The 14,730-nt window shown below is 38.1% G+C and overlaps 1 protein-coding gene across 1 annotated transcript; it reads right to left on the minus strand.

Annotated features, from left to right (window-relative positions):
* Window positions 1-5,660: 5,660 nt before the first annotated feature.
* Window positions 5,661-11,675, minus strand: LOC109107500 (zinc finger protein 235-like). Its single transcript, XM_042719396.1, has 2 exons — window positions 10,587-11,675; window positions 5,661-7,647 (listed from the first exon to the last, which is right to left on the minus strand). Exons 1-2 carry the CDS (start codon window positions 11,444-11,446, stop codon window positions 7,233-7,235), a joined length of 1,275 nt encoding a protein of 424 aa, XP_042575330.1. The 5' UTR covers window positions 11,447-11,675; the 3' UTR covers window positions 5,661-7,232.
* Between the last annotated feature and the right edge of the window lie 3,055 nt (window positions 11,676-14,730).

The following is a 14,730-nucleotide window of genomic DNA, read 5'->3' on the forward strand; positions in this document are numbered from 1 at the left end:
GAAGTGATTTATTGTTATTTATAAGTGATTATACGTTGATTTTTTGCGTTGCATAAAAATGGCTTCACAGGCAGGGATATTGTGGCTACTAAGATTGCACCTAAATCAACAATTTATAGGTTCATCAAGAACTTCAAGGAAAGAGGTTCAATTCTTGTAAAGAAGGCTTCAGGGCGTCCAAGAAAGTCCAGCAAGCGCCAGGATCGTCTCCTAAAGAGGATTCAGCTGCGGGATCGGAGTGCCAGCAGTGCAGAGCTTGCTCAGGAATGGCAGCAGGCAGGTGTGAGCGCATCTGCATGCACAGTGAGGCGAAGACTTTTGGAAGATGGCCTGGTGTCAAGAAGGGCAGCAAAGGCGGCACTTCTCTCCAAAAAAAAACATCAGGGACAGATTGATCTTCTGCAGAAAGTATAGTGAATGGACTGCTGAGGACTGGGGCAAAGTCATATTCTCCAATGAAGCCCCTTTCCGATTGTTTGGGGCGTCTGGAAAAAGGCTTGTCCAGAGAAGAAAAGGTGAGCGCTACCATCAGTCCTGTGTCATGCCAACAGTAAAGCATCCTGAGACCATTCATGTGTGGGGTTGCTTCTCATCCAAGGGAGTGGGCTCACTCACAATTCTGCCCAAAAACACAGCCATGAATAAAGAATGGTACCAAAACACCCTCCAACAGCAACTTCTTCCAACAATCCAACAACAGTTTGGTGAAGAACAATGAATTTTCCAGCACGATGGAGGGTGCCATAAGGCAAAAGTGATAACTAAGTGGCTCGGGGACCAGAATTTTGGGTCCATGGCTTGGAAACTCCCCAGATCTTAATCCCATTGAGAACTTGTGGTCAATCCTCAAGAGGCGGGTGGACAAACAAAAACCCACTAATTCTGACAAACTCCAAGAAGTTATTATGAAAGAAAGGGTTGCTATCAGTCAGGATTTGGCCCAGAAGTTGATTGAGAGCATGCCCAGTCGAATTGCAGAGGTCCTGGAAAAAGAAGGGCCAACACTGCAAATACTGACTCTTTGCATAAATGTCATGTAATTGTCGATAAAAGCCTTTGAAACGTATGAAGTGCTTGTAATTATATTTCAGTACATCACAGAAACAACTGAAACAAAGATCTAAAAGCAGTTTTGCAGCAAACTTTTTGAAAACTAATATTTATGTAATTCTCAAAACTTTTGGCCACGACTGTACTAGGATGGATGGGTAACAAATAAATATAAGGATATTGAACATTTTTATTGCATAAGTGGGGAACATTTAATTGTTCATGAGGTAGATTGCCTGGGGGAAGAAACTGTTCTTGTGCCTGGCTGTCCTGGTATTTGCGGCTCTGAAGCGCCAGCCAGATGGCAAAAGTTCAAAAAGGGGGTAACTTTGGTGTGAGGGATCCAGAGTGATTTTATGAGCCCTTTTCCTCACTCTGGATGTATACAGTTCTTGAAGGGTGGGCATGGGAGCACCAATAATCCTTTCAGCAGTCCGAACCGTTCTCTGTAGTCTTCTGTCTGATTTTGTAGCTGAACCAAACCAGACAGTTATTGAAGTACACAGGACAGACTCAATGACAACTGAGCAGAACTGTTTCAGCAGCTCCTGTGGCAGGTTAAACTTCCTCAGCTGGCAAAGGAAGTACAACCTTTGTTGGGCCTTTTTTAACAATGGAGTCAATGTTATTGTCCCACTTCAGTTCCTGAGAGATGGTGGTTCCCAGGAATCTGAATGACTGCAGCCACAGTGCTGTCTATGATGGTGAGTGGGGGGAGTGCAGGGGGGTTTCTTCTGAAGTCCACGATCATCTCCACTGTTTTGAGAGTCTTCAGCTCCAGGTTGTTAAGACTGCACCAGACCACCAGCTGCTCAACCTCTTGTCTGTAAGCAGACTCATCACCATCCTGGATGATGCCGATGACTGTAGTGTCATCTTCAAACTTCAGGAGCTTGACAGAGGGGTCTTTTGAGGTGCAGTCGTTGGTGTAGAGGGAGAAGAGCAGTGGGGAGAGAACACATCCCTGAGGGGCACCAGTGTTGGTGGAGTGGCTGATGGACATGAATTTCCCCAGTCTCACTAGCTGTTGCCTGTCTGTCAGAAAGCTGGTGATCCACTGACAGATAGAGATAGGAACAGAGAGCTGGGTCAGTTTGGTCTGGAGGGCTGTTGGGATGATGATCTAAATTCCACAAACAGGATCCTCACCTAAGTCCCTGTTTTGTCCAGATGTTGCAGGATGAAGTGCAATCCCATGTTTACTGCATCCTCCACGGACCTGTTTACTCGGTAGGTAAACTGCAGTGGGCCAGTAAGGGTCCTGTGATGTCCTTCAGATAAGCCAGAACCAGTTTTTCAAATGACTTCATGACGACAGACGTTAGAGCCATAGGTCTGTAGTCATTAAGTCCTGTTATCGAATAGAATGTCTTGCAGTTAACAAAGTGCACTTCTAGATCTGATTTATTTGTCCGGGAGAGCAGAAGGAGTTCGTCCGTTTTGTTGGGTAGGGAGCGAAGATTTGCCAGAGGACGCTAGGCAACGGTGTTCGAAATCCGCGCTTCCTGAGTCTGACGAGTGCACTGGCTCGCTTCCCCCGTCTGCGCATCCTGAAGCGTTTGATCAGCGCCGCTGCTCCGCCGACAACAACATTCAGTTAAACGTCCGAATAATTGAAATCTGGTAAAAGATTTTGTGGTGTGTTCTGCCGAATGTTCAGCAGTTCATCCCTGGTGAAACTAATCGTGTTTGTTAAACAAAAAACAGGAAAAACGAACAAAAACAGTACAAACTGGAGAGCCAAGCACTGAAGCAGTCGTGTGTGGCGCCATCAAGAGCAGGAGAATTTAGATTTTGGCATATCAGCTCCTCTCACACATCAAACAAATCATCAGTGATGCTCCTCCCACACTAATTGCATAATTAGTGAAGCTCCTCCCACTGCAGTTCAGCAATAAATGCTGAAATATTTAAAATCAGTTTACAAACAAAGATGAACCTCAAAGCATCAGGAAGAGCTCTTGGTAAGAGAGTGTTTACCAGGAGCTGATGGTCTAGTTGTGGGACAAGACGCAGATGACAGCATTGGAGTCTGGAGGAAGAAAAAAGAAGAGATAATGAGTTAGGCTATTTAAAGACATTGAGGGCGTGTCCAGTCTGGATGATATCTTTTGGGGAGGTCACAGTTTAAATATTTGTGATGACCAAAGTGACATCAGATGCTACTTCGGGACATGAACCATATGATATTGTTTTGAGCAAATAACTTTTTGATATTTATACTTTATTTAATACTTGTATAGCCTACAGTAGCTGTAGAATACTAGAGATATTATGTAAAAATGGGTTTTATAGTAGGTTCCATTTAAGTTAAGTTTGGTCCATCATTTATCCCATTGTTCAAAGGGGTCATTGGATGACCGTTTTCCACAAGTTGAAATGATTCTTTAGGGTCTTAAAATGTAAAAAATTAAAAACATTTTCAACGGTAGTGTAAAAAAAAAGTTTTTTTTTGTGTTGTAAAAAAGATCTTTTTTGAGAGAGTGTTTTTTTGTAGTTTTTTTTTTTATGTTTTTGTGATCTGTTGTGACCGCCCCTCTCTTCAGAGCCACTCTCTGCGAGACTGTTTACTTTAGCCGCATTCATCATGAAACTTGCTAATTAGCACATTATTAGGAAACACGAGGAACCAGAAACCAGGAGAATAAAACACGAGGAACCAGAACTCTGGAGAATGAACCACGAGGAACCAGAAACCTGGAGAATGAAATATGAGGAACAAGGAGGTTGGTAGCAAAGATTTAACAGGGTCAGTGGCGGCTCGTTGGGGGAGGCAGGGGAGGCACAGCTTCCCAAAAATTTTGAGGTGAAAATGAGGACGATTTAATGTTAATAAAATTCACAATTCATTTCAATTCATGTCTCAGAATGTGTATTTTTTGTTTCTAATTTCAAAGCTGTAATGCCACGTTACTGAAGTTGGAAAGCGCCGCTTTCGTATCATCAAAGTGCTGAATCTGCTGATTTAATTACAACCGCTAGGTGACAGAGAAGGGGAGGGGGAGGCCGAGCTGAGCTCTCGTGCCTCAGTTGGGGAAAAAAAATAGCCAATCAGCATTGAGTGTTCACTGACCGAGGAAAGCCAGAGAAAAGCAGAAGCAGCAGATGAAGTGATGATGGTAAAAAGTAACAGAGTTTATTAAACAGTGTATGTCTCAATGTTCAAATTCGTCTGATCAGCACAGACTCAACATGTACTGTTATACCAAAACTGCTTCACAACAACATTCCATAAACCTTGGGTTTCCATAAACATCTATTTCTATTCATACAGACAAAACAGTTCATGAAACCCTACAAGCATGAGACTGAACAACAACGAAAATGCATAAGCTAAAGAAAATGAATAAGAAATATAATATATAGAAACATAATAAATGAATAAACATAATAAATGAATAATTGAGCCAGCGGTGAAGGTCGTCTTCTAATGTTTTCAGTAAAGGAGTGAAGTTGAGTCCAGTCAGCTCTGACAGCTTGGAGGAAACCTTAATGCCTAAATAGGTGATGTGACCTGTGCATAGAGTAATGGGTGATATACGGGCTGCCACATCCCATTTGGTTTGATGTAGTGGAAAAATTGAGGATTTATTCCAATTTATCGCATAATCTGAGATTGTAGAGTATGAATCAATGGTTTTAGCTAGTTCATGGAGAGATGATTGAGGATTTTGCAAAAAGAGTAAAATGACATCGGCATATCAGATCTAGCAGCTTTTAATGCTTTTCTGTTGGATAGTGTACTTTCCCGCCAGGAATTATAAAATACCTCTAATTTTGTTTTCCTCCAGCTGCGCTCCATTTTCCGGGCTGCTCTTTTCATGGTGCAAGTGTGCTCATTATACCACGGTGTCAGACTGTTTTCCTTAATCTTCCTTAAGCGCAAAGGAGCAACCATCTAAAATACTAGAAAAGAGAGATTCCATAGTTTCTGTTACATCATCAAGTTGTTCTGAGTTTTTGAATGCACTAAGGAATTAAGATAAATCAGTTAGATTACTTACAAAGCTACCATACTTGTAACAAGGAGTAGAATTTAGTTTTAGCTATATTAAGTTTACACAAGACTAGATAATGATCTGTGATATCATCGCTTGGCTGCATAATTTAAACACCATCAACATCAACTCCATGTGACAGTATTAAATCTAGAGTATGATTTCGACAATGAGTAGGTCCTGAGATGTGTTGTCTAACCCCAATAGAGTTCAGAATGTCTATGAATGCTGATCCAAATGCATCTTCATTATCAACATGGAAATTAAAATCACCAACAATTAAAACTTTATCTGCAGCCACCACTAACTTGGATATAAAATCAGCACATTCTTTAATAAAGTCTGTATGGTTCCTTGGTACAAACATCACAGGGGATTTATCATTAACACTTGTCGTTTCTCTAGATAATGTTATATTAAGCACCAATACTTCAAACGAGTTATACCTGAAGCCCTCTGAGAAGTACTGAAAATATTTTTTATATATTGTAGCAACACCTCCCCCTTTACCTTTTGGACGTGGTTCATGTTTATAACAGTAATCTTGGTGGGGTCCAAACCAATTTACTCTTAAATTGGTTTGGACATTTGTTTTTGTATTTTCTAGCTTGGGGAACAGACACAGTCTCTATAGTGTGATATCTAGGTCAAAGAGTCTCTATATGCTGAGAATTAACTGACGGTCGGTTTAGCCAGTCTGTCTGCTTCCTGAACTTGGCACCAGTTAGCCAAGTACAAACTCTAAAGTTTTGAACATCGGACAGCCTGTGTTACATATAATGACTGTTTTGAGTTTTGAAAAATGACATCAAGGTTCTGAAATTGGTAACAAAATGATTGTAAAAAAAAACTGTAAAACACTTTTGCAGTCACGTTATTCAACTAGTCTCTTCATTCATTCCAGTCTTTTTCTGTCTGTACTGCTGTTTTTATACAATATGCAGAATATCAGTGTGCAACATGATCACATGGTCACTTCATTTATCAGGACTTTAATGCACTAAATGCGCTCTTAATTTCACCGTATCACCGTATGCAGAAAAATACGACAAAAAAGGCTTTCAATTCAATTCAGATTTATTGATAAATTTAAACCAGAAAGCCCAAAAATCAGCAGACAATAAAAGTTGTTGATAAAATATAAAAAGTAACAATATCATATTAATAAAAAGGTATCTTTTAATCAGTAATTATTCAAAGCAAAAGTGATCAATAATTACTGAAAACAAAAGTGAAAACAGATGGATCTCGCTCTTCTACTGAAAAGCAGGGATGGGTCTCATTAAGGTTTTAACGGTATCAATATTCTTATGATACTGCACATCAGTCCGGTTCTTTAACAGTATTCTTGGCTTTATATTCTGAAATTTAAAAAACTATAGCAAATAAACAGCCTGTTTAAACAAATTACTATTACAAAAACAATCAATATAAAACATCTATTTGTAATTGCACCAATATAAAGGTATTTTTAGTGTTTAAAATTTATATACATAAGGTTTACCTATAATTTGGATACTAAAGAAAAAACTACCAGTAGTATTCAGGTGAATAATAGCTTACAAAGCAAATTCAATAAATGAATCAAATGTCAAGTAACACTGTATGGTCTTTCCTGTTTAAACTGATGGATTAATGCTTATTAATGCTGTTAAAGTCATCCAGACAAGATTAGAGAGTGAAGTTTTTCTTTTTCTTTTGTTGTTTGATTATCATTAATGACACAGACAGCTGCAGGTGTATTAGGCTGCTGTCACTTTAAGAACTAATGCATGGATCCGATGTTCTGACACATCAGATTTTCTCCAGTATATCACTTTGCCTCAAACACCTTGTTTTCATGAATGTTTTCATAGTTTTGATATCACTTCCTGTTTGTTGCTACAGCACGTTTAGAATTTGGTTGCCGCTAATCTCACTTACAGTGCTAATACTCTATTCACACACATTACCTTTGTTTTACTCACTGTTACTTGCTTTACATTACTCATACATCGATTACAAAACTATACAGGTATCCAAGGGTGGGCTTTAAGATGGTTTATCACTTTGTTTTACTTAATTTATTCAGCTTTCAGATGATGTATAAATCTCAATTTCGAAAAATTTACCCTTATGACTGGTTTTGTGGTCCAGGGTCACAAATGTCTTGATATTATCGCATATAGAAATGGTTGGCTAGATTCAAATAGCTTGATAATATTCATGCAGCAATAATAAATTGCAAGTGTTTTTTGTATGTCTGTGTAGAGCAGATGAATTATTGAAACACTTCCCACATGCAGTGCAGGGATACGGTTTCTCTCCAGTGTGGATCCTCTCGTGTCTTTTCAGATTTGTTGACCGACTGAATCTCTTGTCACAGTGTGAACATGTGTACGGTTTCTCTCCAGTATGAACTCTCATGTGAACATCAAGATTATATTTGCTTGTCAAAATCTTTCCACAGGTGAAAGTGCAGGTGAAAGATTTCTTGGCTCTTATTTTCTTTAAATCTTTCCGTTTGGTTTGAGAGCTACTCAAAGGTTTTTCTCCAGTTTTAACATGATTTTTTCCCTCAAATTCACTTAATTCTTCATTCTCCTCACTTTCTTCAACTCTGAAATAAAAGAAAAAAACAGTTCATTTGTCAGTAATTCAAAAAAAAAAAAAAAAAAAAAAAAAAGATAAATGTGAAAGGACATAAAAATTAATCCTTGTCACTATATTGGCCGACTCGTTATTTATCCTGAAACGTGTTTTTAATTTTAATAAATCTTGCATTGCAAACAAGTCTTCACTAGCGTTCATGCTTGTGGTTGCCAGATGTGAAGAGCTTTAAGCCCCAAAACAGAGATTTTTTTTCCTTTAAGGATACACTTTCTGCCTGGTGTTTTATTTAGTTTGTGCAATCTGGCAACCCTGTGTGCGCTCACTGATGGCGGAACAAGCGCTGATGATGATATGAAAACATACGAGTTTAGCGATCACTCCACAGCGATATTCTGCTTACATGAAAGTGTCATGTAGACAATGTGTGTTTTTTCATAAGCCATTTGTACTGTTTGTGTTACCAAATGTGCCATGATCAAACTTTCACTGAGTTTCAGTAATGGATCTATTGTGTTTGAGGAATAAATGCGCTTTTCCTACCTGTGACAATACAATGGGCGAAAATGTACATAAATTGGAATTGTTGGAATTTATATTTAGAGTTTTTAACAGTTTTTGCGTTGAAAATGGCATGGCAATGTTAGTTTTCATTGTGTATTAATGATCTTTGAGCAAATTTACTATGCAATCTGAGTGGCTTTTTCCCATTTGCGAACAAATTGTCTTTTAGAAAATGTAATTTGAATAAAGATGACAAAACACTAACCAAAACCATGAGTTTTGCATTATCATGGTTAAATGAAGTCAGTGTATAGTCAGTGGAGGTTGATTAAGGACACATGAAATGTTATTGCAAAAAAAAAACAAAAAAAAAACACTAATACCAGCCTAAGCTGGTTGACTGATTTTAGTTGGTCATACAGCCCGCTCAGAAGGCTGGTTTTAGAGGGGTTTTGACCACTTCCTTAGCTGGTCAGGCTGGGAGACCGGCTGGAACAACCAGCTAAAACCAGCTTGACCAAGCTGGGAGACCAGCTTAAACCAGCTAAGTTTAGGCTGGTTTTAGCAGTTTTTTTCCCAGCAGGATAGAATAATCGTTATTAATAATCGTGATGATAATTTTAATCAAAATAATCATGATTATCAGTTTAACCATTATCATGCAGCCCTACTTGGAGTGGTTGCTAGGGTGTTGCTATGCAGTTTCTAGAGTACTTAGGGTGGTTTTTTTGTCGTTATTTTTGTTTTCTTCATGTACAAAAAGTTTTGTCGTCGCTTCATAACGTTACGGTTGAATCACTGATGGGAGATGGACTATTCTGATTATGCTTTTTTTTATTTTCTGGACCTTTTATGGTGTTACTTATTTGGCAGTCTATGGGACAGTCTCAAGACTCCCTGTTTTCATCCAAAATATCTTAAATTGTGTTCCGAAGACGAACGAAGCCTTTACGGGTTTTGAACGACATGGGGGTAAGTGATTAATGACAAAATTTTCCTTTTGCGGTGGAGTAACCCTTTAAGGTGTTGATATGCAGTTACTAGGGTACTTGGGCTGGTTGCTATACAGTCACTAAGCATGTTACTAGCATGATTTAGCACAAAACCAGTTTAAACCAGCTAAAGAGTTAATTTAGCGAAAAACAGCTAAAATAATCCCCTATAGATGCAACTGGGGTAGAAATGCGAGAGATGCTTCTAGATATTAGAAGGGAAATGTTGACAATAACATACTGGGTGAATCTTCAACAATCAACGAATAGTCATCTTACAAGTATTTGGGCAGAGGAAAGAGGCATAATTATAATAATTTCTTATGGGTTATGCATTGTGTGTGGTGTACCTGAAACTGTATATCACATGCTTTTTATGTGTAGTCAATATAATGTGTGTCGTGATATGTTATTTAGTCACTTTAGGAAAGGGGAGGATAGAATGAAGTATGAGGATATTTTAGAAAAAGGTTTAATGGATTGGCAGCTAAACAGAGCACTATTTAAATGTATATATGACTCAGGTTTAGGGTCTAGAATATAATAGGAGTAGATGGGAATACTGAACCTAATCTGGGGCATGAAGAGCTAACTGTGAATGTTAGAGGAGCTGAACACACAGCGCTTGCAGAAACACACTCTGAGAAAACTCTGATTGGTCCAGGGATTGGGAGGAAGTAATAAACCTATATACAGATTTTGAGCTTCAGACACATCACCCATGAAAGTTTAATTTGCCATCCAGCATAGTTCACCAACCATTAAACAAGTAGAAGACGACACTAACATTAGATGGTAAGATAGTAAAATAGCTATTATATGGCAAATCACTTGCACTTTTTTCCAAAAACTCCTGCTCCTGTAGCTCAAGTGGTAGAGCATTGCGTTAACAAGCGCAAGGTTGGGGGTTCGATCCCCGGGAGCACATGATAGGTAAAAATTGATAGCTTGAATGCACTGTAAGTCGCTTTGGATAAAAGCATCTGCTAAATGCAAAAATTTAATTTAAAACAGCGGAAAGAACTTAAAATACTCTGTAATTTTTGGTCATACGGAGTAGATCAATGCGTCATGTTCACAAAGCACACCTGAGCGACTGAAATCAGCCGTGTAGATTATTTTATAAAATGGTTAGATATTAAATGCCCTTCCCCCATCAGAGAAACTCTTCTCATGCAGAGATGTGTTTATGTATGCACAGTTTCCGAAGTGTGGAGGGAATATTACTGTATTTATTAGTTTTCTGTTTCAGGTATGATTCTGTATGTCCTTATGTCCATCACTTTACAATGTAATGATGCTTACAAACTCCCGCTATGCTGCATTATTATTATTTTTTTTTAACTAAAAGACAGAAAACAACAGTCAATGACTCAGAATCATTGTGGCTCTCAGGAGACTAACTTCCACAGAAGAGACTTTGTTGCTCCGCACTTAAAGATGAACTACTTACTGTGATTTCAGACTGTGCTGATCTGGTTTCTCCACTGCATGGATCTTCATGTGAGTGTTAATAGTGAAGCTCGTTTCGCACTGATCAGACGTGTGCGGTTTCTCTCCAGTGTGGATCCTCTTATGTGCTTTCAGGGTTCCTGACCGATTAAATCTCTTGTCACAGTGTGGACACTTGTAGGGTTTTTCTCCAGAGTGAATCATCTCGTGACGTTTTAAACTGTTTGCAACAAAAAAAGCCTTCCCACACTCAAAGCACATGTAATCTCTCACACCAGAATGAATTTTCTCATGTCTATGTAAATTTTGCAGCAGTGAAAAACTCTTTCCACACACAGAACACGAATGCGGTTTCTCCTTCGTATGAACTGTCAGGTGTTCCTTCAGGTTTGATGCCCAAAGAAATGTTTTTCCACACTGATCACATGTGAACGGCTTCTCTCCGGTGTGGACTCTCCTGTGAACATTAAGATTACTTTTTTGCATGAAGTTCTTTCCACACTGATCACATGTGAATGGTCTTTCTCCAGTGTGGATTCTCGTGTGAAGTTTAAGACTTTGTTTGGCTGTGAAACTCCTTCCACACTGATTGCACGTGAAAGATTTCTTGGCTCTCCTTTCCTTTAAAAATGTCTTTTTAGTCTTTGAGCGTCTCAGAGGTTTTTCTCCAGGTTTGTCATGATGTTGCTCCTCCACTTCACTCACTTCTTCACTCTCCTCGTTCTCTTCCATCAGCTCTGAAATGAAAGAAAAACAGTTTAACTTTTCAGTACATGAAAAATCATAAAAAAAGTGAAAGGACATAAAAGTGAACCCGGATGTACCAGCAGACATGATACAACTACTAGAAAATATTTCCATTTTGTTTGTTTTTTTGCATCAATTATATAAACAGTGTAAATGTATAGAGGTTTGGGAGACCCTGGCAAATATAATTAAATATAAAGAAAAAGGCAGACAGAAGGGATAAAACATTTTACCTTTTTTGAGCCAGGGTAATATAACACAAAGTACAGTGTCATAAATGTACATTAATTATTTTTAGCCAGAAAACATCAGGAAAACAGGTAAACCTTTGCCCACAAATTTTTTGAGATTGCACTAATGTAAAATCAATTAAAGGGCATTAAAGAGGAATGAAGAATAAAGACCAACCTATTTGTTTTTTTTGTTTTGTTATGGGGGTTTCTGGTTCCTCGTGTTTTATTCTCCAGGTTTCTGGTTCCTCGTGTTTTATTTTGCAGGTTTCTGGTTTCTCGTGTTTTATTCTCCAGGTTTCTGGTTCCTCGTGTTTTATTCTCCAGGTTTCTGGTTCACTCGTGTTCTCTTCACTCTCTTCTTTAACAAACACCATCTTCACAGCAGCAGATCTCAGTTCAGATGATACTCCTCCAGATATTCCTGCTTGCTTTAAAACTTAGTCACGACTGAGAGGATGAGAATATTACAGGTATTTACTGACCTGATTCAAAAACTGTGCTTTTCTATGTACATAAAGTACATTTCTAACAGTCTGTAGTAAATCAGCATCGCGACAAAACATCAGAGATCTCGGTGAAACTGAACTTCTTCCTCTGAGGTTTAATGGTGTTTGGGAAACGTGTGTGTTTTAGCGCCACCCGCTGAACTGGGGTGTGGAGCGGCGAGTAGTGATGCGCAAATAAAACTTCGTGAAGCACTGATATTAATTTCCCTCTGACAGTTCTGGGAAAGATTCAAAGGTTCGAATGTGTCAAAAGCAGCCTCATCTGTTGGTTAGTAAAACAATAAAGCAGCCAAAAGCTTGTGAAAGAAGCTCCGAATTCGGACGCAGCAACCGAACATTTCATAGATTAATTCATGTTACCTGCACAAATAAAAGCCTAACTGTGTTGACAGAGTGCAATCAGTGTTATAGTGACGACATGACTAAGCATTTTGACTATCTTGTTTGTGAACAATGACACAAGGACTTTTCATTCTGATGGCACTGATATGTTCATTGACATAAATATTGCTTTTGAGAAATGAACTAAAGATTTGAGTTAGTCAAAGGCTTTTGCAGATAATCCATTGTGTGATGCTGTTCATACAAATTGTTTTGAAAAATGAACATAACTTATTTATAAATAATAAGGATGATTCGAGAAATGCACAGAAGCAATGAGAAAAACCGTCACATTAGAGCTTATGGATACTACGGTCTTTCCTAATTTAGCCCCAGGGCTTGTTTGATACTGTAAGAGGCAAAATTATCTTCTCATTAATTAACCAAATGCCAGGAACTCACTCAAAACAGATCCCATCCTTAAGCCCCCTCCTTCCCTCATGGACATATGTCACAGGTCACTGAAAGTTTACTTGGAAGTGACCAAGTGAACTCAAGTTGCTATCCTTACATTTTGTGGTGATTATATATTAAGAAAATATGATTGTAACCTTTTCATGTTTAGTTTTGTTCTAAAAGTCTGTGTGTGATTGGTAAAATGGTCTCAATTTCATAGTAGTCACTTATATTATGAGGAAGACTGAAAACTTTTTAAGAATTGTTCAGGCGCTGAGAGGTGTGTGAGAATGTTTTCCTTTTCTCCAGCCAGGTGCCACCCTTTAGTCACAAGAACCTAACAAACCAAAAGGTCTTTATGTTTTTACAACTGATTTGAAGATTTCTTTGTTTCTGGTCTGGGTATATAAGCAAAGTGACAAAACTTGGGCTACTTGGGCATTCTGTAACCAGATAACTCCCAACCAATACATGTGTCTCTGCACTAAAACTCTAACATGCTGCTGTATGTCTCTCTGCTGTCAAGTATGAATCTCTTAGATTCATCTTTGAGCAATTGACGTTATGTATTTATCTGAATTGGAACTGAGTTTAATTCTGAATTGGCTTCTAATTGTTTAATAATGTAATTGGCATGATACATTTTTATCTGACTAAAAATAATTGATGTATTTGATTTATTTTGATCATTATTTAATCATTATTTCTAGTAGATTAAAGTACAGTCTGGTGTTTCCGCAAATCTGTGTCAAGGATAGATCATACCGAAGTACCAATGAATGGACCATGGGGGGACATCTTTAGGGACTTCTCATTTCTGACTGTCACTGACTTAACAAGTTACAGTTTTAGTGATTATAGAAAAAATACACTTTTAGATATTTGCCAGCAGGGTGTGGGATATAATCACCCTGTATCCTAAGTACAGAACTGGCGAGTTTGTGCCTGTGTTCACCGTTGGCCAAGTGCACTACTAAGCGATACCAGGTCGTTAATGAACGAATAATTGAAAGTATGGGATTTCTAGAATAATCAAATATCTAAATTAATACATAATTGACATTTGTAATCAGTTTTTAATTAGAAATAATGCCTAAATTTAATGATCACTTGAAATTGGAGTCAGATGAACACAGAGCTAGACTAACATTGAAAATAAATCCTGATAAATTAAGTGAACTTTGCAGAAGCACAATAAAAGACCCACACGCATTATATCTTCACCCAGGGCTTTAGCTGGGGTTTATGGGGTCCCAGTGCAGCTTGTACCAGTGGGCCCTGTTTGAAATTTAATTAATTTTTTTGTGCTATTTACACAATGTTTAAGTTTCTGTCCAGGTACAGAAACGGAATAATCAAATGTAACATAGCACTGCATAGTCTTCACTGTAAAATTAAATATACAGTCTATACCAAAACACAGTATATAAAAAGCATAATAGGAAACATGCATTATATGAAAAATAAAAACATTAAAATAGAATCAGAGCAAACTAACATCAAAACCTTAAACTGGCATTAATCAAATGCCAAAGAAAACAAATAAGATTTAAGGACAGACTTAAAACTGGCTAGTGAAGGAGCAAGTCTCACATTTACAGGCAAACTATTCCAAAGTTTAGGAGCTGCAGCTGAAAAAGATTCAATTTGCAGATGAGAAATCGTTATTTGAGGCAGTCTTCAGTAAAGGGAATTACAGTAATCCAGGCATGATGTTATGAAAGCATGGATTACAGTCTCCAGATCTTCGTGGGGCAAAAACTGTTTCAGTTTAGCAGTTGATCTCAGATGGAAGAAGCTGCCCTTTACCACTGTGCTAATAGTTTCTCAAAGTTGAGTAACAATTCAAATGTAACCCCAAGATTTCTTGCATAGGTTTGAA

The sequence above is a fragment of the Cyprinus carpio genome, chromosome B3 (assembly GCF_018340385.1).
Source record: "Cyprinus carpio isolate SPL01 chromosome B3, ASM1834038v1, whole genome shotgun sequence".
NCBI classification, from domain to species: domain Eukaryota; kingdom Metazoa; phylum Chordata; class Actinopteri; order Cypriniformes; family Cyprinidae; genus Cyprinus; species Cyprinus carpio.

Excerpts from the sequence above, each read along its gene's own strand:
- LOC109107500 (XM_042719396.1), bottom strand. The coding sequence starts at position 11,446 with ATGGAAATATTTTCTAGTAGTTGTATCATGTCTGCTGGTACATCCGGG. Across the intron at positions 7,648-10,586 it reads CAGCACAGTCTGAAATCACA|AGTTGAAGAAAGTGAGGAGA; the intron begins GTAAGTAGTTCA and ends CTTTTATTTCAG.